At 36.9% G+C, this 27,587-nt stretch overlaps 3 protein-coding genes across 6 annotated transcripts in view; 2 read left to right on the top strand and 1 right to left on the bottom strand.

Moving 5' to 3' along the window:
• Window positions 1-27,587, bottom strand: part of LOC105233463 (flotillin-2) — a 351,794-nt gene that overhangs the window by 52,194 nt on the left and 272,013 nt on the right. The gene's annotated exons all lie outside the window — the stretch shown is intronic.
• On the top strand, window positions 375-15,710 carry LOC105233462 (glucose dehydrogenase [FAD, quinone]). Its single transcript, XM_011215556.4, has 3 exons — window positions 375-1,904; window positions 13,402-13,850; window positions 13,914-15,710. The coding sequence occupies exons 2-3, from the start codon at window positions 13,472-13,474 to the stop codon at window positions 15,410-15,412; spliced, it is 1,878 nt and encodes a 625-aa protein (XP_011213858.2). The 5' UTR covers window positions 375-1,904; window positions 13,402-13,471; the 3' UTR covers window positions 15,413-15,710.
• On the top strand, window positions 23,470-26,725 carry LOC105233461 (glucose dehydrogenase [FAD, quinone]). Of its 3 annotated transcripts, none has more exons than XM_011215555.3 (3): window positions 23,470-23,718; window positions 23,805-24,184; window positions 25,087-26,725. In XM_011215555.3, exons 1-3 carry the CDS (start codon window positions 23,670-23,672, stop codon window positions 26,650-26,652), a joined length of 1,995 nt encoding a protein of 664 aa, XP_011213857.2. In that variant the 5' UTR covers window positions 23,470-23,669; the 3' UTR covers window positions 26,653-26,725. The 3 variants fall into 3 exon arrangements, with proteins under 3 accessions (XP_011213857.2, XP_019848461.2, XP_011213856.2); XM_019992902.3 differs by having other exon boundaries at window positions 23,781-24,184; XM_011215554.3 differs by having other exon boundaries at window positions 23,472-23,718; window positions 23,799-24,184.

Here is a 27,587-nt window from a genome sequence, read left to right as displayed (position 1 = left end):
AGTATTATAGTTTCAATCACACATTAAAGTTAGTATATCTTTTATTACAATACGTACGTATAATAAGAGAGAAATGCCGCTATTTTGGGTGAAACTCAAGTTCAAGGGCTCAATCAACATCGACAATCTTTTGAAGCGCTTTTTAAAGTATAAAGTCGGGTCTAATCACGTCTAATTATCACATTTCACAGGAAATGCTTATGATCAGCATAATTCTAATATGAAATATTTTGCTGTCTTTAGCTAAAATTAATACGACGTCTGCTGTTTGCATGACTATATCGAAAAAAATTATCGATAATTTTTAAAAATTATTAATATATTTATTTGATTACTACTACTACTTAATTTTATCGGTTAATGTTTTTTGTTGTGGTCTTAAATTTATTTTACAAATCGCAAATGAGAATTGATCGAAAATTTTTAATTCGCTTACTTCGATTATGTGAGCACGAATTAATTTTATCGGTTATAATACTTCCTCATATTTAACTAAAATTAAATTAAGATATCTGGGATTTACCTCACTATATCGAAAATAATTCGCTATATCTGGCTGTGATTAATATTTTTCTAACATTTTTTGTGAAGTGTTTTGTCCCTAACATTTTTAAAAGCTATCTAAGTAATAAACTTACAAACAAGTCTCTCTTTTGAATTTAAGTCGTTGAAATTTCCGAAATAATTAAGAAATATTTATTTGGCTACGAAAAGGTTCTGAAAAAGCCATCAATTCAGAGTAACCAGTATTTCTTCAAGTTACGAAATAGACAATTTCATTTAGGCAGAGCACAATTCGATTGAGAGCGTATGACAGTCACTCAGCACGAATGCAAGTCACTTGACGACACTGATAACATTTTTCAACTATCGACACTTGACAATTGTAAACCAAATGTCATGATCAAGCAGACGTTCAACAATAATGGACAATGAAAACAGAAATGGATATGAAAGAACGTGATTATGATTGATGGAGAAAGCGATGAAAAGCGCAAAACCAAATTTGTGGCTTTTCGCACACGACCTGCAAACATACTATACGTGCGCGCCACCACGTCGGGTGGCGCTCGTTATTTATGCATAGAAAAATAGTAAATTGTGAAAGAACTGATATGAAGGCAAAAGTGTTGAAATTCATAACGGAGGAAGTGTGTATGAGTAGTAGAAAAATGGCTAGCACGAGTAGGCTCACAAATGATTGGGCAATTACTGACATGATTAGGAAATTTCAGACTTGATAATTAAATAATTTGAACGAATGTCAGTGTTTCTAACAAAGCGTCAAAGTTGGACAAACGCTTAAATAAATTAACCGAAAAATGACAGAGAGAGCCGGCGGAAAAATGGCTATGACTGAAGAGTGACTTCTTTGCTGCTCATTTCGTCTCAAAGCTCAGCTTTATTTGGTCGTTATGTACTTACGTTGTTAAGAAAGAATGTGTAAAGAGAAATTGGAAAGAAAAGGTAGCTTTGGTGGCAATGAAGGTATGAACTTAGCGAACGTACCAGCAGTCGTCGCGCATGCGTCAAGCGGCCTAGAAAGACTTGTGTTGTGAATTGTAAATGCTCGAAGCGAAAGGCATAGTACAGCGAATGCGCAGCAGAAAAGAAAGTGCACAAGATATGTGGTGGCTTTGTTAAAGGCGAAAAGCAATAAAAATCAAGCGATTTATTAAATTTATTTCATATAAGTTCATTTGTTCCAAAAAAGTGAGCAGAATATTACGAGTATAGTAGATTTGTGGTTTAAAGTGTTAACTATACTTGTGTCATTATAAGTGAGAGGTTTCTGAAAGCAGCTCACAACTAGAACATTCACTGCAACTAAAAGTGTAATAACAAAAGATAAGACATCCAAGAGTTACTTTTGAAACAGTTCAACGAACGAAAAGATCGGAAGTGTAAGTACCTGTTTAATGTAGTTATGGTAAAATGATAACAAAAAGTGTAGAGAATCTATAGAAATATAGAAACTCAGAGTAGTTAGTGTAATAAAGTATAAATTGCTCATAAAATATACTTAAAGAAATAAATCACCAAATGAAAGCAAAATACTAATGATTACATGAAGTTCTCCTCACTCGATATGTGAAAGAGCCTATTTTTTGGAGCGCCCACTGCGTGTATCATCCAAGGTGCTTATTTCCTCGGGTTTAAACTTAGTAAACCACTTTTCACCGGTTGATTTTTCTGGTGCAGAGAATGACTAATGATCATCAAGTCGAGCCCTGGCTTCAACAGAATTTTCTTCGTCCAAAAAACATGCATTGTTAACACACAAAATTACTTCTTTTCAGCCCACCTATTCTACCTATAAGTTCTAAAATTTTTAGCAGACATTTTGTGTTTTAGGGTCAGAAGCGTGGACTTAGTATTGACATAAGTTCTGTTACAAATGCCCAGAAAAAAGTACCGTTATTTCTATTATAATTTATGTACAGTGTATACTCATACATAATCGGTCAACTGGTTGTCTTTTGATAATTCCCTTGAAGTCAATTAGGCTCAACAGATGGAAATGTGTTCAGCGGCACGCGGTAAACTACCATAAAAGTATCCATTTTATAAATGAAAAAGTTTCATTATTGAAGAAGGTTTTAATAAGCAACATGATAAGATCTACTCAAAAACTCAATAGTTATTATTCCAAGGGTTCAACGTGGTCACCATTCAGCTGCTGTAATGGTTTGGTATAGAGTCTTCTATAAAGGCGTTCAGCTTTTTCACTTCTGTGAAAAATTAGATAAAACTCTGGCAAAAGTGTACTAACGGGATGTGTAAGAAGGCGTGGTCATGGAGTAAAGCAATTCTTTCCTCAATGGAGAGAATGGTATTTTCCAGAAAGATTTTGTTCCAGTACACCAGACAAAACCCATACAGCAGTGGCTTATAGGCAGTATTCCTGCTTTTAAAACTAGAGAATAGCCAAATTTGAATCCACTAGACTACAATTTGCCACCTGTGGTCTTCAGAATATTGCCTGTCGAAGAACGCACAGAAAGTATCAAAAAATCGTTGATTCCTGTAGCGTAGTTTATCCCAATAGAAACTGTGCATGCTGCTATTGAGCGAATGACCGTATCGGTTGGGGACTAGAATGAGAGCAAAAAAAATTGACTTTGCTAAAAAATGTGCCATACATAGTTTTATTCTAGCGGTCTGAACTTGTAACAGAACTTATGGCAGGACATAAAAGGTTGAAAACAAAAATGTTTATATCGATTTGTATTACAGTTTATTCGCGCCATTAGGTTTTTTTTAACATCCTCTATGGAGGTCCACCAAATTGTGAATTCTTCATTCGACATTTATCTTCTGCTCTATATTTCTCATACATTTAAGCGAGATGGACTTATCTTATTGAAATATGATTCCATTTTCAGAGATGGTTGTTTTTCACAGTTATTTCTGTCTGTTTAGAAAGCAGCAATTTCTGATTCTAACTTTTTCAAGATTTCATCGTAAGTTAACACCATTTAGACCCTAAAAGTCGTCGTACGGCATACAGTACTAACACTGACATGTGTACGAGTCTATATGTCTATAGTTTCGGCAAAAAAGTTTCAAAGTCAGTAAATGCTTCTGACGCTCATTATGCTATATACATATGCGCTATTTTTCAAGATGAATTATGCCTCAATTTCAGTTATGTACATCACACATTGACTGACATTTTCGATAAGAAGTCAACTTAGGTACCGGGGTCTAAATATTCGGTACCTAGAGGCCTGAACAGGTTAAATGTAATGTCTGTATGTCAAAAATGGGTTGAATCGGCCCAATGAAGTAATGACGCCCCCATATATGTAACGGGTGATTTTTTTGAGGTTAGGATTTTCATGCATTAGTATTTGACAGATCACGTGGGATTTCAGACATGGTGTCAAAGAGAAAGATGCTCAGTATGCTTTGACATTTCATCATGAATAGACTTACTAACGAGCAACGCTTGCAAATCATTGAATTTTATTACCAAAATCAGTGTTCGGTTTTTTTTTTTTTCGGACAAATTTTGTTCAGCGATGAGGCTCATTTCTGGTTGAATGGCTACGTAAATAAGCAAAATTGCCGCATTTGGGGTGAAGAGCAACCAGAAGCCGTTCAAGAACTGCCCATGCATCCCGAAAAATGCACTGTTTGGTGTGGTTTGTACGCTGGTGGAATCATTGGACCGTATTTTTTCAAAGATGCTGTTGGACGCAACGTTACGGTGAATGGCGATCGCTATCGTTCGATGCTAACAAACTTTTTGTTGCCAAAAATGGAAGAACTGAACTTGGTTGACATGTGGTTTCAACAAGATGGCGCTACATGCCACACAGCTCGCGATTCTATGGCCATTTTGAGGGAAAACTTCGGACAACAATTCATCTCAAGAAATGGACCCGTAAGTTGGCCACCAAGATCATGCGATTTAACGCCTTTAGACTATTTTTTGTGGGGCTACGTCAAGTCTAAAGTCTACAGAAATAAGCCAGCAACTATTCCAGCTTTGGAAGACAACATTTCCGAAGAAATTCGGGCTATTCCGGCCGAAATGCTCGAAAAAGTTGCCCAAAATTGGACTTTCCGAATGGACCACCTAAGACGCAGCCGCGGTCAACATTTAAATGAAATTATCTTCAAAAAGTAAATGTCATGAACCAATCTAACGTTTCAAATAAAGAACCGATGAGATTTTGCAAATTTTATGCGTTTTTTTTTTAAAAAAAGTTATCAAGCTTTTAAAAAATCACCCTTTACATAATATAAAGATTTTCGTACTTCGGGGTGACTTTGTACCGCATATATCGAGCAATATGTGAGTTATCCCAGTGAAAATAAGAGACTTACCCCCGATATAGTTAACACCCTCGATATAGCTAATATCAGGGTTTTCGAAAATCCGGCTGACTGGGGTTTTACACCTTAAAGTATTTCCCTGGCTTCGAATCTTGCAAGTTGCAAGTGTATAAAATGTTTGGTTGCACCCGAACTTAGGCCTTCCTTACTTGTTTCGTTTAAAATTCTTAAAGTGACACCAGTTTTCAATTATCTTTTTTTATTTGGAAAAATGTGGCAAGAAAGAGCTTTAATTGGGTCGCACTACCCACTGATGCAACAAAATTTTATTGTTGTTTCTGTAAAATTACAGTTAATTTACAGTTACCACACAGCGGGGGAGGTGGAGCCTTGAACTTGACTCGCAACTTAGTTTGTTGTAGCTTCACGGTAGCATAGCCGCTATTCGCTTGACAGCTGGTTGGTTGGTCATTATGTGCAGTCGAGATAATCCAACAACGGTGCGTTGCTCATACAAAGCCAAACAGAAGCACCGATAAAAACAAAACACGAGTTAGAAATAAGAGTTGAAATGTGTGGAAATGTGGAAACCAGTTATGTTGTTTGTTTGCCTGTGCTGCAAGCAAATGCAGTATATTTTGCAACAAAGTAAAACGTCAAAATAAATGTTTAAAGCAAGTGGAAATGACAGCAAGGTACAAAATGTGTAAGAAAGGCAGAGAAATTAATAATGAAATGAAGAGAAAACCAGAGAGATTGCAATGTTGCATATTGCATGCCGTTACTTAAGTAACTAACATGCACATCTGTATGCACAGCAATGCAAGAATATGTACAAACGTAGACAAATACTACCACATACGAGTATAAAAGCTCTCACATTTGCTTAGATCAATTTGTGTTATTTGCTCTTGTTGTTAATCAGTTTTATTCATTCGTCGAAATTGCGCTAAATTTCACTTTCAAATATTAATTCACTTACGTTACATATGTATATAGGGGTATGACTTTCATAAAAAGTATTTTTTTATTAAAAAATTTTAAAGATTTTAGTAATTAATCACAGAACGAAAATGAGCTTTATATTAAATTTATTATATAATGTTCTGCTGTGTTGGTGATTTTGAACTAAATTTTTACTAGTTTCGAACAGCAATGTGTTTGAATCAAATAATTTTCGGTCATATTCGTTTTCATTTTCATCAATCATGGAAATCATTTTCATCACATCAAAATATGTTTAATATTTTTAAATTTCGATACAGATTTTTTTTTAATTTTTAATTGATATTTTTAAATTGGTAGCTGAAAGTACTATAATTGTTTAAAAAAAAGATTTACATTTTAAAGTTTTGGCAAGTTATTATAGTAGTTGTAAACCTTTCATATTATAATGTTCCGATTTCATATGTTTGAAAGCTTTAATATCTTGTGTGCTTATTATGATAATAAAAGTGACTAATTTGTGAATAATTATAAGTACGTTTTTATTTTATTTCGATTGTATGTGCTGTTAAATAGAGGTGTTTTTTACTAAAAAAATACAGGGTTTAAACAAAATATTTTATTTTCCGATATATTATAATATTTTTTTTTAACGTGTAACATCCATACTGTTGTCTAGTAGTGTTCATTATTAGAAAGTTACTTATATACCAAGGAGCACTGACAGTGCTTCTTAAAGTCTTAGATTGATATCTTTGGAGGATTTCAATGTTGGATGTAATCGCCGTACCCCATAACTGCATTGCATACGTTCATACTGGTTTAATGATTAAATAAAAATATGTAATTTTATATCTCTATTTAGAAAGACAGAGGAAAACATTTTAATCAAAAACTAATTTTACACGAATATTCATTCGGATGTTCAGGTTCTTCGAAAAGAATACCCTTTTATGAAACCTGGAATTAAGGGGTAAGGGGTAGTTATAATTTTCAAAAAATTATTATTTTTTTGCATTTTCGTTAAGTGTAATATTCTCTGAAAATTTCACGTTGATCCGATAATTAGTTTTTGAGTTATTCGACAAATAGCAAGGAGAGCTCGGGCACTTCAGAGCGCTAGTGTGAAACTTAAAACGCGTTTTTCTCAAAACTATGTTTTTTGAACTGGTGACAACTGTAACTCGAAAACCGCTCAGTAGATTTTAATGAAATTTATACAGCTTTTTGAATACATAATAAACTCGGGCCTTGGAGATTCATCTAAAATCAATCGGACAAAAAAATTAGTTTTATAAATAGATAATCCCGGTCCTGATCGAAGGATTTTTATTTTTTCGAAAATTTCGATCTTTTAAGACCAAATAACTGTTGATTTTTTCGCAAAAATTTAGAAAAAAATTTCCTGAGACCGCCATTCCGTTAATTTTGAAAACAAAAAATAAAATCCTTCGATCAGGACCGGGATTATCTATTTATAAAACTAATTTTTTTTGTGCGATTGATTTTAGATGAATCTCCAAGGACTTATGGTTGTCACCGCAAGTACCTTTTTTTGGAACTGGGTCAACACAAACAACTATAACTTTGCAAATTAATTTTTTTTTTTGAAATTTCGTGACTTCAAGTCAACACATTATATATTAATGCCATATTACTACTTTTGTAAAATCAGACGATTTAATAGCAAAAAAAATTCTGAAAATTCTCATTTTTTCGTGCCTCCGACTACCCCTAACCCCTTAAGGGGGGAGCCTGCTTTAGGAGGCCTAAAAAAGGCAGTTTTTCGAGATTTTTTTTTGTATAGAAAAAAACAAGCAAATGTAATGAAATTTTTACATCATTTTATTACATATTTACACTTACAAAAAAACATTTTTTAAAATTTAAAATATCGAAATACAGCCCACTTTCATCTACTTTTGTGCACCACCGCGCAATTGAAGTGTCCAATTGGCGGGCAAAATGTAGGTCGCAATTTTTGTCTGAAACAAAAAAATCAAATGGATAATTAATTTTCATTAGTCCTTCTTCTATGTGAACCTAAAAAAACCCGAAAAAACACGAAAATCAAAGTTTTTTTAGATTTGAAAAAAAAGTTGCATTTTTCACCAAAAAACCTAACTTCAATTTACTAAAAAATAGTTTAGAATTTTGTTTTCAAAAACTTTTCAGGTTCACAGAGGAGGTAATAAGATGCTGAATCTAATAAGCTTTGGTTTTATACGATTGGTTGAATACTTTTTTTGTAATTTTTCCCGCCAATTTTGGAAAATCCCAAAAATGAAAAACCGAGAAATCGCGCGTCAAAGTTTTCGCTTTCTGGCCAATCGCTCATATATCCGCTAGACACTCGTTCACTATTTCCCTTCTAGCTTCGCAAATATTTCGAATTCCACTTTAAAACTTTGTGGGCATATTTTTAGATTATTTTTAAAGAGATTTAAGCAAAAAAAAATCGATTTTTTGAAGCTTCTAAAGCAGGCTCCCCCTTAAGTAGTCCACAATCAATTGAAGATAAATTTGATAAAAAAAATTACCTTGTGCTCTAAATCGACACAAAACTATATTAGTAAAACTAGTATTTTATCCCAAATTACTTTTCTACATATTTTTTTATTAATTTTGCAATATGTAAATTTTCACATTGTAAAGCAAGAAATATACTTATTTGAGATGAGCTAAAAACTGGATACATTTTCATGTTTTTCAACCTAAATTTATGTTCAGCTTGAATAATGTAACATAACTTATTTTTGTTTTGTTGATATTATATATTATCAGTATATATATTTAAATATTTACGCGCATATATATATAATTAGTCTAACTTTTTAGCTGTTTTCACATATATTTATATTTATATGTATAAACTGTGTAATATTTGTATATATTTATATTTTTAATCTACATTCTTCCAAACAAGTAAACATTCCTTCTTTTCCATATTTTATTATTTTTTAAATTTAAAAGTCATACCCCTAATTTTTGTCCATATACACGTTTATATATGAATGCGGTATGTGCGAGAGCAAGTATAACGTAACATATCTTTATGCATCATTTGTTTGGGTGCATTGGCCGCCAGATAAACGGAAGTATTGGTTTAATTACATAATTATGATTGCGGTAAAATTTTATTTTAACACGAATAATTTTGTCGATTTAAGAAAAAAATATTTTTTGATTAATTATAGTTGTAAAAAGCTTGATAAAAAATTGCATTTATGTACACATCTAATTATACCCTTAGTTGATTTAGCCATGTTCGTGTGTCCGTCTGTTTTTATATACGCGAACCAGTTTCTCAGTTTTTGAGATATTGCTCTGAAATTTTGTACACGTTCTTTTTCCCCTAAAGTGATGCTATGCTAATTTTTCGGAACCACAGATATCGAACAACTATAGCATATAGCTGCCATACAAATTGAACTATCAAAATTAAGTTCTTGTATTAATGACAAAGACACCGCTAAAAGATCCGAGGAAATATTTCTGATCGGATCACTATAGCATACATTTCATACAAAGAGAACGATCGAAATCAAGTTCTTATATGGTCTTTAATTGTGAATTTGTTTTTTCTTGTTTTCATATAGCATTTCGGCTCAAAGCTACTAAGTTCCTACGTTTTACCAAAAGGTGTCATTGCTTTACTCTGATTTGACTCTTTTAAGCAAGGTCTTTTTGGCACGCTATTTATTTGCATATAATTAACCCATTTTCAGTTATTTTTCTTTGTTTGGTTTCAACTTTATTTGCGCTTAACATTTTTTGTTGACTTTTCATACACTTCTGCGTTCCATATTTACTATTTTTGTCTTCAACTACTTCCTTTGAGACTCTATTGAAAAGTGAAACTTGGTAAAATTTACACACTCGTACATACATTTACACCTTCTTATAAGATGTGTCAGATGGAGAATGGTGGACTATTCAAAGAAAACTGAACAAAGTTAGGTTTACGGGATTATATGAAACTGAAGTTGCTGAAAGAGTGGATGATATGTCAAGCGTTACTACGCTCACAGAAAGTACGACCGGAATTTTTGAAATATTTTGCTTTTTACGAAATATATTTGTCAATCGGCAAAATATTCATAAAACTTACAACGATTTCGATCTTTCATCCAATACTATATTTCTAACCAATATCCAAAGCCAGTTAATCAAAGCGACTAACTGACAGTCGGGGTTAATGCCAACACTAGCGCCTTTTATTTTGATAATCACCGATACGAAAATTAGGTCTTTGTTGAACCGGTGCCGGTTAATATCGGTGTAGAGTCGAAGGGAGTTAAATGAACTAGAGGCTGAATATTCCTAGTCTTGGCAATGAGTAAAAGTTCGTGTCTCTTAAATACCTAATATTGGCCTTAAACAATGTTGTTAAAGAGGTTGGATCTGAACAATTTCCTCGGAGATTACAATAGTGTCTCAGGAAATAATATAATAATCTTGAAGAAATCGCGATAAGTTAAGTCATCGAGGTCATCCTGTGCTGTTTGGACGGGGTCGGAACATGGTGATTTTATCTGCCCAAGGGCTGTACTGTCGGAGATCTAACCTGTTTCGGATCGGCAAGTTTTAGATTGCTATAGAGGTTCGATTTCGGTGGTTCCAGGTAGCTTCTTGAGAAGAAAAGAACCTGTGAAAAATGTCAGATCGATATCTCAGAAACTTAGGGACTTATTCGCGTATATGCAGACAGACGGACGGACGAATAGTCAGATATAGCTAAATCAACTCAGCTCGTCTCAGTGATCATTTATGTATATCTACAACGTTTCCTTCTTAGTATTACAAACTTTATGGCAAACTTAATATACAATGGTCAGGGTATAAAGGAGGAGAAACTTAATTGCAAATCCAGGTGCAGCTGTATTGCACTAAGTTCCTAATTAAAATTATTTTATTAATTAAACACCTGCAACATGACACAAAAAGTGTGTTACATTCTTGTTCATGTTATAAACAAAACACCCAAACAGCTATATCCTACAGAAGTATTTTCACCCATTTTCTGCTTGCCAAATTTTATGTCGGCCTCCTTTACGAGTACAATTATATCTACATGCACAAATATACTGATATATAGGTAGTTATTTGGCGTCTTCGCGGAAGCATTTTGGGAGCACGCAGTCATCGCGGACACTATGCGCATAGCAATTAACTGACGAGTCTTGGCAAGGTGGCCGACATTGCACGCAAACCTTCGCATTTCGATTTCAATGCGGTGTTTTTCAAAATATGGTTTTAGATTATATATGTATATGTATAAATTTATATTTTTGAGCTTCTCAGTATTTTGGACTTTAATACTATTTTTCGTAAAATTCGTGGAGCTGCAGTTGGCAAATGAAATCGAAAGAAATTAAAGCTGCGTTTGATATCTGGCAGTAAATTTCTTTGTGCAGGTGTCTACCTAGGGAATTGTGCACGCAATACGTGTACATGTATCATGAACTATTACGAAATTTGATTGTATATCTGTATGTACGCATTGAATGGATGTATTTAAAATTCACAAAGCAATTCGGTAGTGTATTGTCCAACCTTACTTCGTTAACTAATAATTTTGGTATACATTTTCTATGACCATAACAAATCCAACAAAGTATCTGAAATTGGTAATAGTAGAACAAACTACATTCTTTTGAAATTCTCATGAATTTCGAATATATTTAATTATAGAAAGTAAGAAACAAAAAAGTCAGAATGCTCTTTGGCCCACGTTTTGTTCAGCCGGGATATACATTTTTCGATTCAACGCTTCGGTTTAAAATTTGAAATAACGAAGCAAGTATATTTCAAACTATAATTCCTTCGCTTTTCTGATGTTTGATCCAAGTCTTTTTTTGACAGAACGCGCGTGAGTCGTGTTAATTTGTCATATAATATTTTAGTTTTGTTTTGACTTATGCCTGAATAACGTTTACAAATAGTTCAACTTTATTATGAAAATTGATGTTGGCGCTTCGCTCAACTTATGGTCAACATAATCGTCCTACTGAGCGTACTATTCGCAAACCAATCACAATCACATTCATTATTGGATAATATTCGACCGAATAGACAACGCCCAGCACGCAGTGAAGAAAATATAGCAGCCGTAGCTGAGGCTGTACACAAAGACCGTGGAGAGTCGATTCGGTGCCGTTCGCAGCAACTTGGCCTGACGTATGGAACGACTTGGCGCATTTTACGCAGAGATCTTAAATTCAAAGCGTACAGAACAGCGCAAGAACTGAAGCCCTTCGATCTTTCTAAGTGACATTTCGCCGTTCTCTAAGTTCTAAGAAGTTCCGAAGTTTTCGAACCAAATTTTATTCAGCGATAAGGCCCATTTTTGGCTCAATGGGTATGCGAGCAAACAAAATTGCCGCATTTAGGACGAAGAGCAACCTGAAGAGATTTAATATCTGCAATTTCATTCAGAAAAAACCACGGTTTGGCGCGTGTTTCTCCAACAATGATGCCAGTGAGAACGTAACCGACAATGGCGACCGCTATCGCGCCATGATAACCGACTATTTGATGTCGGCACGATTTGATTTCCACAAGACGGCGCCACTTCCCAGACATCGCATCAATAAATGGATTTTTTGTGAAAACACTTTGGTGAACAGATAATTTGACGTTTTGGGGGGTCGATTGACCATCAAGATCGTGTGATATCACACTGTCAAACTTTTTCCTATGGGGGTATGTGAAGTCTAAGGTCCTGCTTCGATTCAAGGCTGTCATTCTCCAGTTACCAGTTGAAATGCTTGAAGGAGTCATCTAAAATTGGACTCAACGGATGGACCATCTGAGACGTAGGCGCGACCAACATTTGGAAGAGATTATCTTCAAAAAAAAAATGTAAACGTATGTTCTTTCGAATTATAATAAACATTCATCATTAATATTGAAGTTACTGTGTTTCTTTAAAAAAAAAATAGGGAAATGGATCAACTTTCTTCATACATATAAAAAGAACCAGCTCTTATTTTATCCAGCATCTCTCCCATGCCCAGCATCCTGCACATTCCGAAGGTATCATCATTACCGGCTCGCCCGTGATGCCACTAGATTATGTGACGTGCCAATAGGCTAATAGCCGTCCTGCAGTATTTTCGAGATCGTATGAGTAAAAAGTAAAAATCATGCGTGTTTTTATTACACATCATCTTGGCGATCCTGCATGTCCTTAAGATCTCTATCTCACCCTGATCCGTTCGTTACTTTCTGAAATTTCATTGGGTTAAGACTTATGTTTTTCCTATACTGGCTCAGTAGCCAGACGGATGGCACTTTTCGCAATATCATCAGGAATTTCATTTCCCGGTATTCCTTTGTACCCAAAGCTTATCTAAATATCTATTTTTCGAGCTTGCAGAAACTATCCATGAAACAAGAATTATAGAATGCAAGATTGATAAACCTTGCGTTATAGAGATAAAAATGTCACGAACTTGACCTCGTGAAAGAGTTAATGAAGGTATAGGCGATGAAATTAAATAGTGCAAATATGTAGTGAGTACACACTTCTGAATTTATTAATGCATGAATAGTAAGTTTACAAAGTCCATTCTTAATCAGAAAATTAATTTCTTCATAATGTTCCAGTCTTCATTTAAACTATGACATTTATGCATTTTCATTTAATTTTGTTTTTACTTTTTGCAGTTAACTTCGCCGATGCTCTTGGGAAGAATAATTTACACCAAAAAAGTAGTTTCCTTCTAATTCCCCCAAAATGAGCGCAATTGTGGGCGCAGCCACGGCGATAGGTGGCGCAGTAACAGCCGCTACCAGCAATAGCTGGTTTATACCGATGTTGGTGGCCGCTATTGCCTACTTTCAGTACGAAGAGATTATGGATCCAGAATCTCGGGCAGAAGATTTGTCCACCGATGACATATTAGAACGATATGATTTTATAGTGATAGGGGCGGGGTCAGCGGGTGCAGTTGTGGCTAATCGACTGACAGAGGTGGAAAATTGGAATGTCCTGTTATTGGAGGCTGGCGGCGATGAGACTGAAATATCGGATGTGCCACTCATGGCAGGCTATCTACAGTTGAGCAAAATGGATTGGAAATATAAGACGGAACCGTCAGGCAAATTCTGTTTGGGTGAGCGTGTGAATATAACTTTTTGTTTTCTATGGAAGTAATGACATATTTTTCCTTTTAAAGCCATGAACAATGGACGTTGTAATTGGCCGCGCGGTAAGGTGCTCGGCGGCTCAAGTGTGCTAAACTATATGTTGTATTTACGCGGCAGTAAAATCGACTATGATAATTGGGAGGCCGCCGGCAATCCGGGTTGGGGTTATCGCGATGCTTTGTACTATTTCAAAAAATCTGAGGATAACACAAACCCATATTTATCCAGTACACCTTATCACTCCACTGGCGGCTATCTGACTGTCGGTGAGGCGCCTTATCACACACCGTTAGCGGCAAGTTTCGTTGAAGCCGGAGTTGAAATGGGCTACGATAACCGCGATCTGAATGGCGAGAAACAAGCTGGGTTTATGATCGCGCAAGGCACAACGCGACGTGGTAGTCGCTGCAGCAGCGCGAAAGCTTTTCTGCGGCCGGCCCGTTTGCGTCCTAATCTGCACATATCTATGCACTCGCATGCTACACGTATAATGATCGACCCAGTGACGAAATTGGCTTTCGGTGTTGAATTTGTTAAGAATCAACGCATATATCGTATACGCGCGACAAAAGAGGTCATTCTCTCGGGTGGCTCTGTCAATTCGCCACAATTATTGATGTTATCTGGAATTGGACCACGTAAAGAGCTGGCTAAACATCGTATACCGGTTATCAAAGAGCTCAACGTTGGCGAAAATATGCAAGATCACATTGGCTTAGGCGGTCTCACGTTTCTGGTTAATCAACCGGTTTCTATTGTGGAGAGTCGCTTCCACTCCATGTCGACAGTGCTGCAGTACGCTGTTTTCGGACAAGGTCCACTCACCATACTTGGCGGCGTTGAGGGTCTCGCTTTCGTGAATACAAAATATGCGAATACTTCGCTCGATTGGCCCGATATTGAATTTCATTTTGTTTCCGGCTCTACGAATTCAGATGGCGGTTCTCAGTTGCGCAAAGCACATGGACTTACAGATGCCTTCTATCGAGCAGTATTCGAAAAGATTAACAATCGCGATGCCTGGAGCATAATACCGATGTTGTTGCGTCCTCGTAGCATTGGCTCGATTAAGTTGCGCAGCAATAATCCATTCGATTATCCGTATATTTACCCGAACTATTTAAGTGACGAACTCGATACAAAGACACTGATTGAGGGCGCCAAGATCGCTGTAGCGCTTTCTCGCACGAAAGCTATGCAACGCTTCGGCTCACGCATCTCATCTATCAAATGGCCTGGCTGTCAGCATCTGCAGATGTTCACCGATCCCTACTGGGAGTGTATGATACGTCACTACACCGTGACGATCTATCACCCGGTGGGCACATGCAAAATGGGTCCCTATTGGGATCCCGAAGCGGTGGTCGATCCGCAATTACGTGTGTACGGCATACGCGGCCTGCGTGTAATAGACGCGAGTATTATGCCCAAGTTGGTGAGCGCTAACACAAATGCACCGGTGATAATGATCGCGGAGAAGGGTTCAGATATGATCAAGGAGTTCTGGATAAAGAACACGATAATCTAGTTATGCGGTTTGGGTTGGGTTAGGGTCTACGCTGCTAGGTGGGGTATATGCTTTCTTCAGTTTTATGCATGGGAAAACTTAGACATTTTGTTATTTATTTATTTTTATTTTTTGTATTTAATCCAAAAAAGCAGAGTTTATGTGTCATGTAAATAGAAATTAAGTGGAAATACGAATTTTTAAATTATACAAAATATTATTTGTAATGTGTGTATGATCGAAAAAATATATTATTTTTAAACCATACTTAAAAAGCAATTTTAATAGCAGGCTTCAACAAAATTGATCAATGCGCCCTATCAACCATACCAAATTATTAGGAAAGATCATTAAAAAATAAATATATCTATATATTATTGAAAATTTTAAGTTAAATGGTTATGGCATTGAAAGCAGAGTTTAAAATGGGTCTGAATTTTAGTAGTTTAATAATGTTTATTGATGAATAGATCTCAACGGAAACGGGAGCCTTTTTCGAAATTAGAACGTTGAAAACTCTTTTTTCTCGGTTATACTTTGTTAAAAATTTTACATAAATATTTCCGGATTCCGATTTGTAAGAACACTATAATTAATGGTCTAACTTCAGGGCATTTACTGGACAATATTTTAGTGAAATATTTGCGAAAATCATTTATATCAAAATTCACCTAAAATCAGTATAGGAAAGATTCTTTGTTGATTACTCATCCTTTTCAGAGCTTCTGACATATTTATATTTTTTAAACGATAATTTTTGAATAGTTAATGTGAAGGTATTGTTCTCGCTCTGCTTGTATGATAAAATTGTTATATTTCAGATCCTAAGAGTCTTCAAATTAAGTGAAGAGAATAAATAACGAGCTTTGATCTAAAAATGACTAAGCGAACGCGTTGCTGACATCAGTTCTAGAAATTTCCGTTGTAAGATTGAGGAAATTTCGAATTCTAGACAAGTAAAAATATTCTCAATATTCAATACTTATAGGCATGTTGAAATTACTGTTTGAAGTTCAAAAATTTTTGCAATCACCTAGAAGAGGTTATTTTCAAACCCAATTTGCCAAAGACAAAAGCTAAAGAGAAAGCTTTAAAGCTGTCCAATCTCACCCACACATCTAAGACTCGCTTCTTTTAAGACTTCACCTCTGAAATTATTGGAATCATCAGAAGACTTAATCCAAAAATTCTAATTGAGTTACCAATTATTGCTGTAGAAGTGCTCTCTTTGCTCTTCAATGCAATCTTATTTTTCGGAATACTTCCAATTTCATGGAAAAAGTCGCAGATTATCGTGATAGATAAACCGGGAAAGACTTAAACCAAGCCGTCTTCATACAGACCAATCAGTCTTCTACCTTCTTTCTAAGTATTTGAAAAAAAAAAGTAGTACCTATCAAAGATGTCTCCTTCCTCCACTAACATCATACAATATCAATGCATTCATTTGGATTGTTGTGCGAAACATGGCGGCCATAGAGAAGTAATAGAATTACTAAATGAAATAAGAAAGCATTTGAGCCAGGGAGTACTGTTCAGCAATATTCTATATGTAGCTACGCGTTTGATAAGGTTTTGGGCTCGAATGTCCCTTTTATATAAGATTAAAAAATATTATCTTTAGAATTGTTATAAACTTTGGATCTTATTTAAACAATAGACAATTTATGGTGAAAGTAGGAGTTTTTATCGATGAAGACAGATAAGCCTGGGTACCACAGGGCAAGTTTTAGGCCCCAACTCTATACATCATATACCCATCAGATGTTCCAACTGCTAACATTATTAAATCAACTGTTGCGGATGAACAGCTACAGTGACCGTACGAATGCACGTTTAGCATCAAAAATATTAGCGTAGCATTTAAGTTCGTGTCGAAGATAGCTAGCGACTGGCGAATAATGTGAATGACAGAATTGTAAGCATCTTACTTTTCGCTACGACCAAAGATTTGCCGGCATTAAGTAACATATTTTAGTACCCCCAGCGAACGAAGTCAAATATCTTGTATTCATCTAGATGGAAGGCTCACGTGTAGAAAACACATCTCTGTAAAATAACCTGTATGAAGATTAAGCTCAATTTAAATTGGGCTTGGCCCAGACATAAAGTTCTTTTATCTAGGGTGATTTTAAGAGCTTGATAACTTTTAAAAAAAAAAAAAAAAACGCATAAAATTTGCAAAAAAATCTCATCGGTTCTTTTATTTGAAACGTTAGATTGGTTCAGACATTTACTTTTTGAAATAATTTCATTTAATGTGACCGCGGCTGCGTCTTAGGTGGTCCATTCGGAAGTCCAATTTTGGTTAAACAACTTTTTCGAGGCATTTCGGCCGAATAGCCACGAATTTTTCTTCGGAAATGTTGTCTGTCCAAAGCTGGAATGTTGCTGGCTTATTTCTGTAGACTTTAGACTTTACGTAGCCCCCAAAAATAGTCTAAAGGCGTTAAATCGCATGATCTTGGTGGCCACGTTACTGGTACATTTCTTGAGATGTTTGTTGTCCGAAGTTTTCCCTCAATAGGCCATAGAATCGCGAGCTGTGTGGCATTGCGCCATCTTGTTGAAACCACTGTCAACCAAGTTCGTTCTTCCTTTTGGGCAACAAAAAGTTTGTTAGCCATCGAACGAAGCGCTCGCCATTCACCGTAACGTTGCGTCCAACAGCAGCTTTGGAAAAAATAACGGTCCAATGCATCCCCAGCGTCAAACCATAACCAAACGTGCAGTTTTTTTCGGATGCATGGCATTTCTTGAACGCTTCTGGTTGCTCTTCACCCAAATGCGGCAATTTTTTGCTTATTTCCGGTACCATTCAACCAGAAATAGCCTCATCGCTGAACAAACAAGCGCGCGAAACACATTTCGAACCGAACACTGATTTTGGTAATAAAATTCATGATTTGCAAGCGTTGCTCAGTTTATTAAGTCTATCATGATGAAATGTCAAGCATCTGAGCAGCTTTCTCTTTGAACCCATTGTCTGACTCCCACGTGATCTTCAAATACTAATGCATGAAAATCCTACCTCAAAAAAATCCCCTTTATAATGCGGTCATAAGCTGATTTGGATGTATTCATTCAACTGTGGGGTACGAACTTTGCAACTAATATTGATCGATTACAAAGGTTCCAACAAAATGCTTAGAATAATCACTGTGTTCACGATCATGATGCATGCGTAAAATAGCCATAAAGATCTTGTTATTCCCTATGGTAAAAAAAGAAGTGAAGACAGCAGAATTAAAATATATATCTAAACTCCAAGATCACCCAAACCCTTGGGCTACTGCTTGGGCATTCCGCGATCAAACATGCGCTAAAAGAAGAGATTGCCCGCGTACTGAGGAGCAATGTATCACCAAAAACCGCTCAATGACTTGATTGAGCTGTCTAGTTTTTTAAAATGATTTTAAGATTTTAGAAATTATTTTGGGTTTTTAAGCTAAAAAAAAAAGCAGATTCAATAATAAAATTAAATAAATATTTTTGAGGCATTTTTTAGTTAATATTTTTATAATATATTACCAGAAATCATAAGAATATCTATATTACTCCCTAGTAGATTTTTTGACATATTTAGTTTTTCCGTATCATAGTTGACACCACTGATATGCGTTAGCATTTCCGATTCATGCGCTCTCGCTCTTTCATTACGCGCCGAGCTTGAAGTGGTGAGCTATTGCGTAACGAATTCGTTAACGCGTCGATGAAATACCGGAGTTTTCAACAGCACAGGAGCGAGTAACCATTAAATTTTGAAAGCATCTGGCAGCTTTTAACTCACCAGTCAAAAATACAGTGCAAAAATATTGGAATTATGGATTAATATTAATATATATTTTATAACGAGAATATAAGTACAGTGAACAAATATTCAAAATAAAAACGGCTTACAACCTGACACTGCAAGACAAAGGAAAGATTAAAAGTTTCATTGTTGAGACAACCTTAAAAACCTACGATTGTCCGCTAAAAAAATAGGAGGACCACATGAGAAAAAACGATTTTTTTAACTTTTCGTAACAAAAGATTTTTTTTTTCAAATTTTTAAAGAATTTAGTTACTAAGCTCTATTACTATTTCCACATCTAATATATTCATTAACATAAAACAAAGTTTTATATCGCAGTATATATTAATTTAACTATAAAAACTAGTTCCACAAAAAATAGGAGTATTTTATATAATAAAAGATATTCTAAAATTTTTAACTATATTGCATCAAAGTTCCACAGGATATAAAATTTTAATATTTCGTATGAATAACCTCGTTTCTGAACACAAGCATCACATCTCCGAGGCAATGGAGTCTAACGAGATCGCTTTCATTACTGCCATAAATTCTTGGTTGTTGTTGGTTTCTCGTCATGCTACCCTTCTTCTTAATATCGTCCACAGGTTTTCTATGGGTTTAAGGTTCAGGAGACGAGCAGACACCGCATCACCTCATCCGTTACACCTAAACCCTTCTTTTGCGCACAATGCTAAAGTATGTTGTTAGGGTCATTACCTGTTGAATGTACCCACTATCAATGGCATATTCCATGAGGCCATATGGTAACTTACTTCATCTAATAGTTGACATTGCCTTTGATCCATGATGCCTCAATTACGTGTATTGGACCAATTACCGCTAGAACATGAAAACAACCCCATACCATGATTTTAGCTCCGCCATGTTTACACGTTTTTTGTTGTAAACCGGGATTATTGCTGAGTTTTGGGGGCGCACGGACAAAGTTTCTAGAACCTGTCTACCACATAACTAAATTTTGGACTCGTCTGACCTAGTATTATATTTCGCCATTTAGCCAAGAGCCAGGAGCATGCTCCTTTTGCAAATTGAATGCGAGCTTCCACGTTGTTTTTCTTTGCGTACGGTACTTTCGTGACTTCTGGCAAATATTTGTTTTTGCACCAAAAACGTTCTACGATCATTTTTCAGTATTAACGACAAATTTAATTGTCCCAATGAATAAATAAAACAGTACTAGACTAAAATAGCTGCTAGATTATAGAACTGTACTTACTTTCTAATTTTGTGAAATTTTTTTATGTTATGACTATTTTGCAAACTGAATATTAACCCTCCGATTTTTGTGGCAAGCAATAACAGTGTCTCCGACGATTACAAGTAAAAGTGGAATAAGGATTAATCACAATAAATGTTGTTTCGTATTTTAAATGCTATCATTCCCGTAAGTGTCCTTTATTGAACCGCGTCATTTACATGTTATTTAAAACAAATTGTTTTATATTAGCACCTACTATTATTTTTGTGGACAACTGTATGTGAAAATCGAAATATTTGTAGTAGAATCACAGCTTACGCGATATTTTCACAAAATTTTCACATAATGGCGAATTATATTTTTTCTAAAATGCTTTCTCTTCCACAGCAACGGCTGCATCAACGACACAACGCTCTTGACAGCTCTCCTGCCATTTCCAGAAAAATTGAGTTTACATTACCCGAATGAACCTAAATTTGAAACCATGAACTATAGCTACTTTGTGGTGTCTGACGCTAAACTAAAGCCTGCCAAGCTGATCCGACAATACATAAAAAGATTCTTATCTTGATTTTCATCGATTACTTTGAATGGCAGTAAATGCTTTAGTGGTCCAATCTGAAAAATTTGTCCGGAGATTGTATCGTTGTCCTTGGTCAAAAAGATCTTTTACGCTGTTTTGAACTATAAAAAGTTCATCTATATTGTGCAATATTATAATAGCTACTCGCTAAAATTCAGAAATTTATCTTGCGCAATTGTCTGTTGGCAGCCTTTTTTTTGGAGTCTATTTCGGTGATTTTCCCCAAAATGGAAAAATTGAATATAGAGCTATAATTAATTTTTATTTTTGGAAGCAATACGCCTTCGACAAATCAACGATGAGTTGGACTCTGTGTATGGTGACTCTGCACCATCGTTTACCACCGTCAAATTTTGGCACTGAATTTAACTGGTCGCAGACCTTTGCAGATGATGACGTCCTGGGCGTCCAAAAACTGTAACCACTAACGTATAACCTCGATAAAGTTCATCAATTGGTGACTAGACGACCGCCGATTAAAATAGAATAGCTGAGATTATGAAGATGTCAAAAGAACTGTTTTTTCCCATATTAACCAAGATTTGGGCATGAGAAAGGCTGTCCGAGCGTTGGGTGCCGGCGGTTTGCTTACGCTAGACCACAAAACGTGCGCGCATGAACATTTCCAGCGCTCTGTGGCTCAGTTTAGAGGCAATAATACCGGAGTTTTGGCGCCGATTGATAACTGTAAAACGAAACTTGGATCCATCATTATACGCCCCGAAACAAAACCAATCTCAACAGTGGATTGAAAAGGGGGAACAGCCCCTAAAAAAACCTAAAGCTGTGTATTCGGCTGGGAAGTGATGGCGAGTGTTTTTGTGGGACAGCCCTGGAATTATTTTTATGGATCTATCTTGAAAAATGAGACTATAACAGGAGCATCTACGCATCATTATTGGCAAGCTAAAGAAGAAATTTCGAAAAATCGGCCACATTTGCAAAAAACAAAGTCTTGTTCCCAAGACAACCGCAATGTCCACTCACACCTAAACAGTCGCCATGGCGAACACCACGAACTTGCGGTTCGAACTGCTTGACCATACCACCTATTCACCGAATCTAGCATCAAGCTAACTTTTTTTTGTTTCTCAACTTAAAACTGCGCTCGCGGCCAGAGATTCGTCAAGGGAGGCAATCTCTTTCGTGAACTCGTATTTTGCAGACAATATACGCCAAGTCGATTTTGGAAGGGTTGCAGAGATGGGAGGCATCGCTGGGAGAATGTTTGGAGTTACAAGGAGACTATTGTAGAAGAAATAAAAAAAAAATTTTGAAAAAGTCCCGCGTGCATCATGGTGTTAGGTACGGTTATTATCGGACAGCCCCGTACATATATGATTTGCACGTTATATGCATGTCTTTTTTTTAATATTGTTGACTGTAAATTATTTAAAAAATGTTTGATAGACATATTTTTATCAAAAGATGCCGTTTTTTAAGTTTTGACGCTTTTTGAAATTTAAAAGTTGACAACGATGAACATCATTTCCAATTTACGTGCTCTCTTTCTCTCTCTCTCTCTCTTAATAAACGCTGAGCATGAAGTGGTGAATTTATTTTGTTTACTTAAGTTCGTTAACTGTTGAACTGGAATGCTGGAAATATGTTACCAACAACACACTGCGAGTTAATATTTAAATTTTGAAAACTGCCTTTAACCAAATATAAATGAGCAGCTTTTACTCACTACAATATGTGCTGTAAAATATAATACGAGTGGTATAATGCGAATACACTCACAACACGAAACAAAGATGTACTGTTTATTCAGCACGTTAAAAAGCAGCAACAATATATATATAGGTATATGTATGTGCATGTGTCTTACTGCTGCCGTCCAAACAGACTTACTGACATGTTATCTGTTTAAAAACAAGTGGGAGCATTGCGACGAAAAACAATAAAAGAAGTAGGAAGCGTCCAACTTCTAGTACACCTTTATTACTCTTGAAACTGGCAGGCTTCAAAGCAGGGATGGATATATCTTAGATCACAATGCCTATCCAACTCATATTGTCATAAAGAATTCAGTTAATTAGAGGCACAAATCGCCTAGATGGTTGTACCAAGGGTGTGGCACATGTCTAAAGATCTCTTTGCCTGCCTACCTAATTAAAATATCTACAGAGTAGCAAGTTAATTAGAGGCGTAAATCGTCTAGATAGTCTTACTAGGGGCATGGCAATCTCCAAAAACCGCTTTGCAGTGCAAACGTGTCACCCTTTGGTCTCCATTCGCGCCTAAACGGGTATCTTGGATAACTCCGCCTTGCATTTTTACCAAGGAACATGTGTGCCAAGTTTCACTTAGATATCTTAATTTTAACTCAAGTTACAGCTTGTACGGGCGGTCGCACAGACAGAGCGTTACTCGGATTTAAAATCGCCTCGTCATCCTGATCATTTACATATATGTATATATACAACCCTGTAGTTTTAGGTGATATATACAACCGTTAGGTGAATAAAGCCATTATACTCTGTAGCAACATGTTGTAAGAGTATAATAATTAAGGGTATTATTGTTATCACAATTGCCATAAAATACCGAGATAAAAGTAAACGCATATAATATAATTTAAATTTAAGATTTAATATTTCACACACTTTCAATTTCGCGCTGAAAAAGGTAAGCTTTTTAGTAGCAGTTCAGCGCCCTCGATAAGCACACAGCGATGTTCAATAGCTACTTGACGTGCACGAAATTCAGGTTTTTCATTTGGGGTAAACAAAATAGAATTATACATAAGTACAAGTATAACGGAAAATTGTATATTATTTCTAAGGCTTTTCCTCTTCCACAGCAACAGTTGCCTTGACGCTCGTGGTGTTTGCAGTGATCAGCGGCACAACGCTCGCGAACGTAATCAGTGACGCTAGCAAGCTTTTGATAGCAGCCAATGACACCACGGCGCACGCCAGCTGCGCGACCTCGTCCGTTGGTAGCGCTGAGGCTCTTGTCAGCAATCTTTTCGCCGCAATAAATACAGCAAAGTGTGAGTTGACAAACGCTAGCCAATGGCCTGCTGATTTTGCTGACGAAGCGCTGAGAGAAGGTCTGGAGAAGTATGACTTCGTCATTGTGGGCGCCGGTACGGCTGGTTCGGTGGTTGCCAGTCGTTTAACCGAAAACCCGCGTATCAAAGTGCTGCTGCTGGAGGCTGGCGAAGATCCGCCTATAGAATCTGAGGTGAGTTTTTAGATTCTCTATGAGGTGCCGAAAGCTACTGTTGGATTTCTTTTGGGACTTTTCAGTATTCAAAACCAATTGGGAAGCCATGATTCATAAGTGCAGTGCTCAACCTAAAGAATAAATAATGATTAAATAATGATTAATACATATGTATTATATATACGAATTGTTATATCGGTAACGGAAATTTGTATGCAGAACGGCTACATTAGGCATATACTGCACTTCAATAAATTTCAAAGTTGCAAATCGGACGTAGAGAGCTTCTGGATTCTTCTATCTGGAATGATTTGAGAGATATTCAGTCTACTCTACCTGCCTCCCACCTCTGGATAGAAATAGGCAACTGAAGATATATATAAATGTTCTTACTAAACGTTATTCCGACGGCATTTAGCATTCTTGTTTTTTGAGGTAATTCACTACAACTTGAGAAGTACTTAAAAACGCTTAATTACCCTTTATATTTCAATTGGGTCCACTTAATTTAAGTACAGAAATCCAGAGGTACAGCTCGCAGCGTAAGATAGAAAAGCTCAGTCAGTAGAGGCCGTATGGATCAAATCTTTTATCCTCTGTGGATCATATATAAATGCTACTCTTAAATCAAAAGACATAAATATAATAGTTTATGAGATTGCTGTCAATTCTCCATTTAGTAGAAGCAACTGATTGACCGCAGGTCGTAGGTGCATTAAAAATGCTAAAATTCTCTGCTAAGGAAAAATAAAGATTTCTGGCTAAACAACCCGGTTAACTGTTGTTCACAATATTATATACAATTGTATGAATATTATTTAGACCATAGAACCCCGAATTGAACGGATTATCCAAGTAAACCCTAGTTCGTTTGCGATACCAACCTTCTTGTTGTCTAACCTTTCCTTTAATCTTTTCAGATCTTCACACTAAGTTCCACGCTACATCACAGCCCCTACACCTGGACAGACTTTGGTGAACCGAATCCCAACTGTTGTCAAGGCATGCAGCAGCGTCGCTGTTATTGGCCGCGTGGCAAAATGGTAGGTGGCTCAAGCTCTATGAGTGGAAGCATTTTTTTGCTTGGTAATAAAGAGGATTTCGATCGATGGCGTCTATTGGGTTGCGATAAGTGGTCGTGGGAGGAAATGAAATTTTTGTATGAAAAGGCGCTGAAGGCCTCGCAGCACGAAGTCGTCGATAAACCGGTTGGCACCGTAGTACTGAACCAGTTTGACCATCTGGAGGAGCACAATGAACTAGCGCAACTTATGCTCAATGCTAGCAGCGAGCTAGGGTTGCGCTATATATCCGATTTATCAGATGGCACTATCGTTGGTTATACAGACGCAATACCCGCGAATATAGAAATGGGAAGGCGCATGAGCGTTGCGAAAACTTATTTGGGGCAAGTATCACGTACCCGACCTAATCTACATGTCATTAAAAAGGCAATGGTTACGAAAATACTCTTTTCTTCAGACAACAGTCGCGCTGTAGGTGTTGAATTCATCTTACGAAATCGCCATCGCTTAAAAGTTGCCACTATGAGCGAGGTGCTTCTTGCGGCAGGCGCCATAAATTCGCCAAAATTACTGTTACAATCGGGCATTGGTCCAAGTGAGCATTTGAAGGCGCTGCGCATAAACCAAATCGCAGATTTGCCTGTAGGCAATAATCTACATGATCACGGCATGCTGCCTTTGATACTCAAGTTTGGGCGCGAAATTAACCTGCCAAGCAGTATGGCCGAACCACAAAGCGTTGCAGATTATTTTTTGCGCCAAACCGGTCCACTTGCAGCCAGTATCAGCATTATGGGTTTCATTAACACCAATGCGAGCAGCAGCAGTCAGTATCCCGATCTGCACTTGGTGTCGCACACGATTGTACCGGCGGGTACTGCCGACAGCTTCAAATTTCTGCAGCTTCGCGATGAAATAGTCGCTGGGATTTCACGCGCGGCCGACAATAAAAGCCTCTTACAAATCTACGGATCGTTACTACGTCCGCTTTCAAGAGGCAAAGTGCGTCTTCGCTCGGCCGATCCTCAAGCGCCGCCGCTCATATACAACAACTATGCCACCGAGTCCGCTGATCAGCTCACATTGCTGAGATATGTGCGCTTCGTGCAGCGCATGTGCACCACTGCGGCGTTTAGAAACTATGGTTTACAGCTGTTGCATGTACCCATTGAGGAATGCGATCGCCTGCCGTATGATTCAGATGACTATTGGTTGTGTTACATAAAATACTTGTATATCGGTGCTTGGCATCCGGTGGGCACGTGTCGCATGGGCGCATACACCGATTCGCACGCTGTAGTAGATCAGCGTCTACGAGTGCGCGGCGTGAACGGATTGCGTGTGGTCGATGCGAGCATAATGCCAGAAATAACGAGCGGCAATACGAATGGGCCAACAACGCTAATTGCCGAAAAAGCAGCTGTGATGATTGAAGACGACTGGAAGGAGGAACTAACGTGATTGTTCACCTTACTGGTCTATATACTTGTTCTGAAGTTTAAGCCATGTCTTAGCATTAATTTATTTAATTATATTTATTTTTGAAAAAAATATATAAATAGCTGTATGCACTATCGTTAATTTGCAAAATTCGTTTGTTTTTATTCTACGTAATTTCTTTCAAAGGCAATGCAGTGATTATAGTCACCCTCCAACTTTTCGATACCATTTTTGTGGTACGATTTCATTCGACGAAAATTTCTCCCCAACGAGCATTATTTTGAGATCTGAGTAGGGGAAATAGTCGCTGGGGCCAGATCTGGAGAAAACGGTGGATGCGAAGCCAATTCGAATTCCCAATACATGTATTTTTACCATCGTTTTCACTGACTTGTGATGCGGTGCATTGTGTTCATCAAGCAGTGCAGTAACGCTATGTGTAATAGTCCCTGCTGACGGTCCTTCCTTTTTCAAGGTAGTCAATAAAAAGTATTCTAGACGCAACACAAAATACAAACGCCATAATTTTGCCAGCCGACTGTTGCGTTATTCCAAGCGTGTTACCGGGTTTAACGTGGGCAGTACACTCGGATAGCTGTCGATTGGACTTCGGAGTGAAATGATGGAGCTATGTTTCATCCATTGTCACATATCGACGCAAAAACTCATGTTTATTACGCTTCAACATTTCAAACACGCCATCGAATCATCAACTGGTCGTTTGTTTTTCGTCATCTGTGAGCTGGCGCGGCACCCGCTGCACAGAGCTTTCTCATACCCAAATATTTGTGAATGATATGATGTACATGTTCAGTTGATATCTTTGGAGTGCCTGCTATCTCGAACAAACTTCAGTTTAAGTTCATTCAAAATTATTTTGTGGACTTTTTTGATGTTTTCGTCGGTAACAACCAGTTTTAGGCGCCCACTGCCTTCGTCGTCCTCGGTGCTCATTT

This window comes from Bactrocera dorsalis, chromosome 4 (assembly GCF_023373825.1).
Source record: "Bactrocera dorsalis isolate Fly_Bdor chromosome 4, ASM2337382v1, whole genome shotgun sequence".
Lineage (NCBI taxonomy): Eukaryota > Metazoa > Arthropoda > Insecta > Diptera > Tephritidae > Bactrocera > Bactrocera dorsalis.
This window is presented reverse-complemented; position numbering and strand designations above follow the sequence as displayed.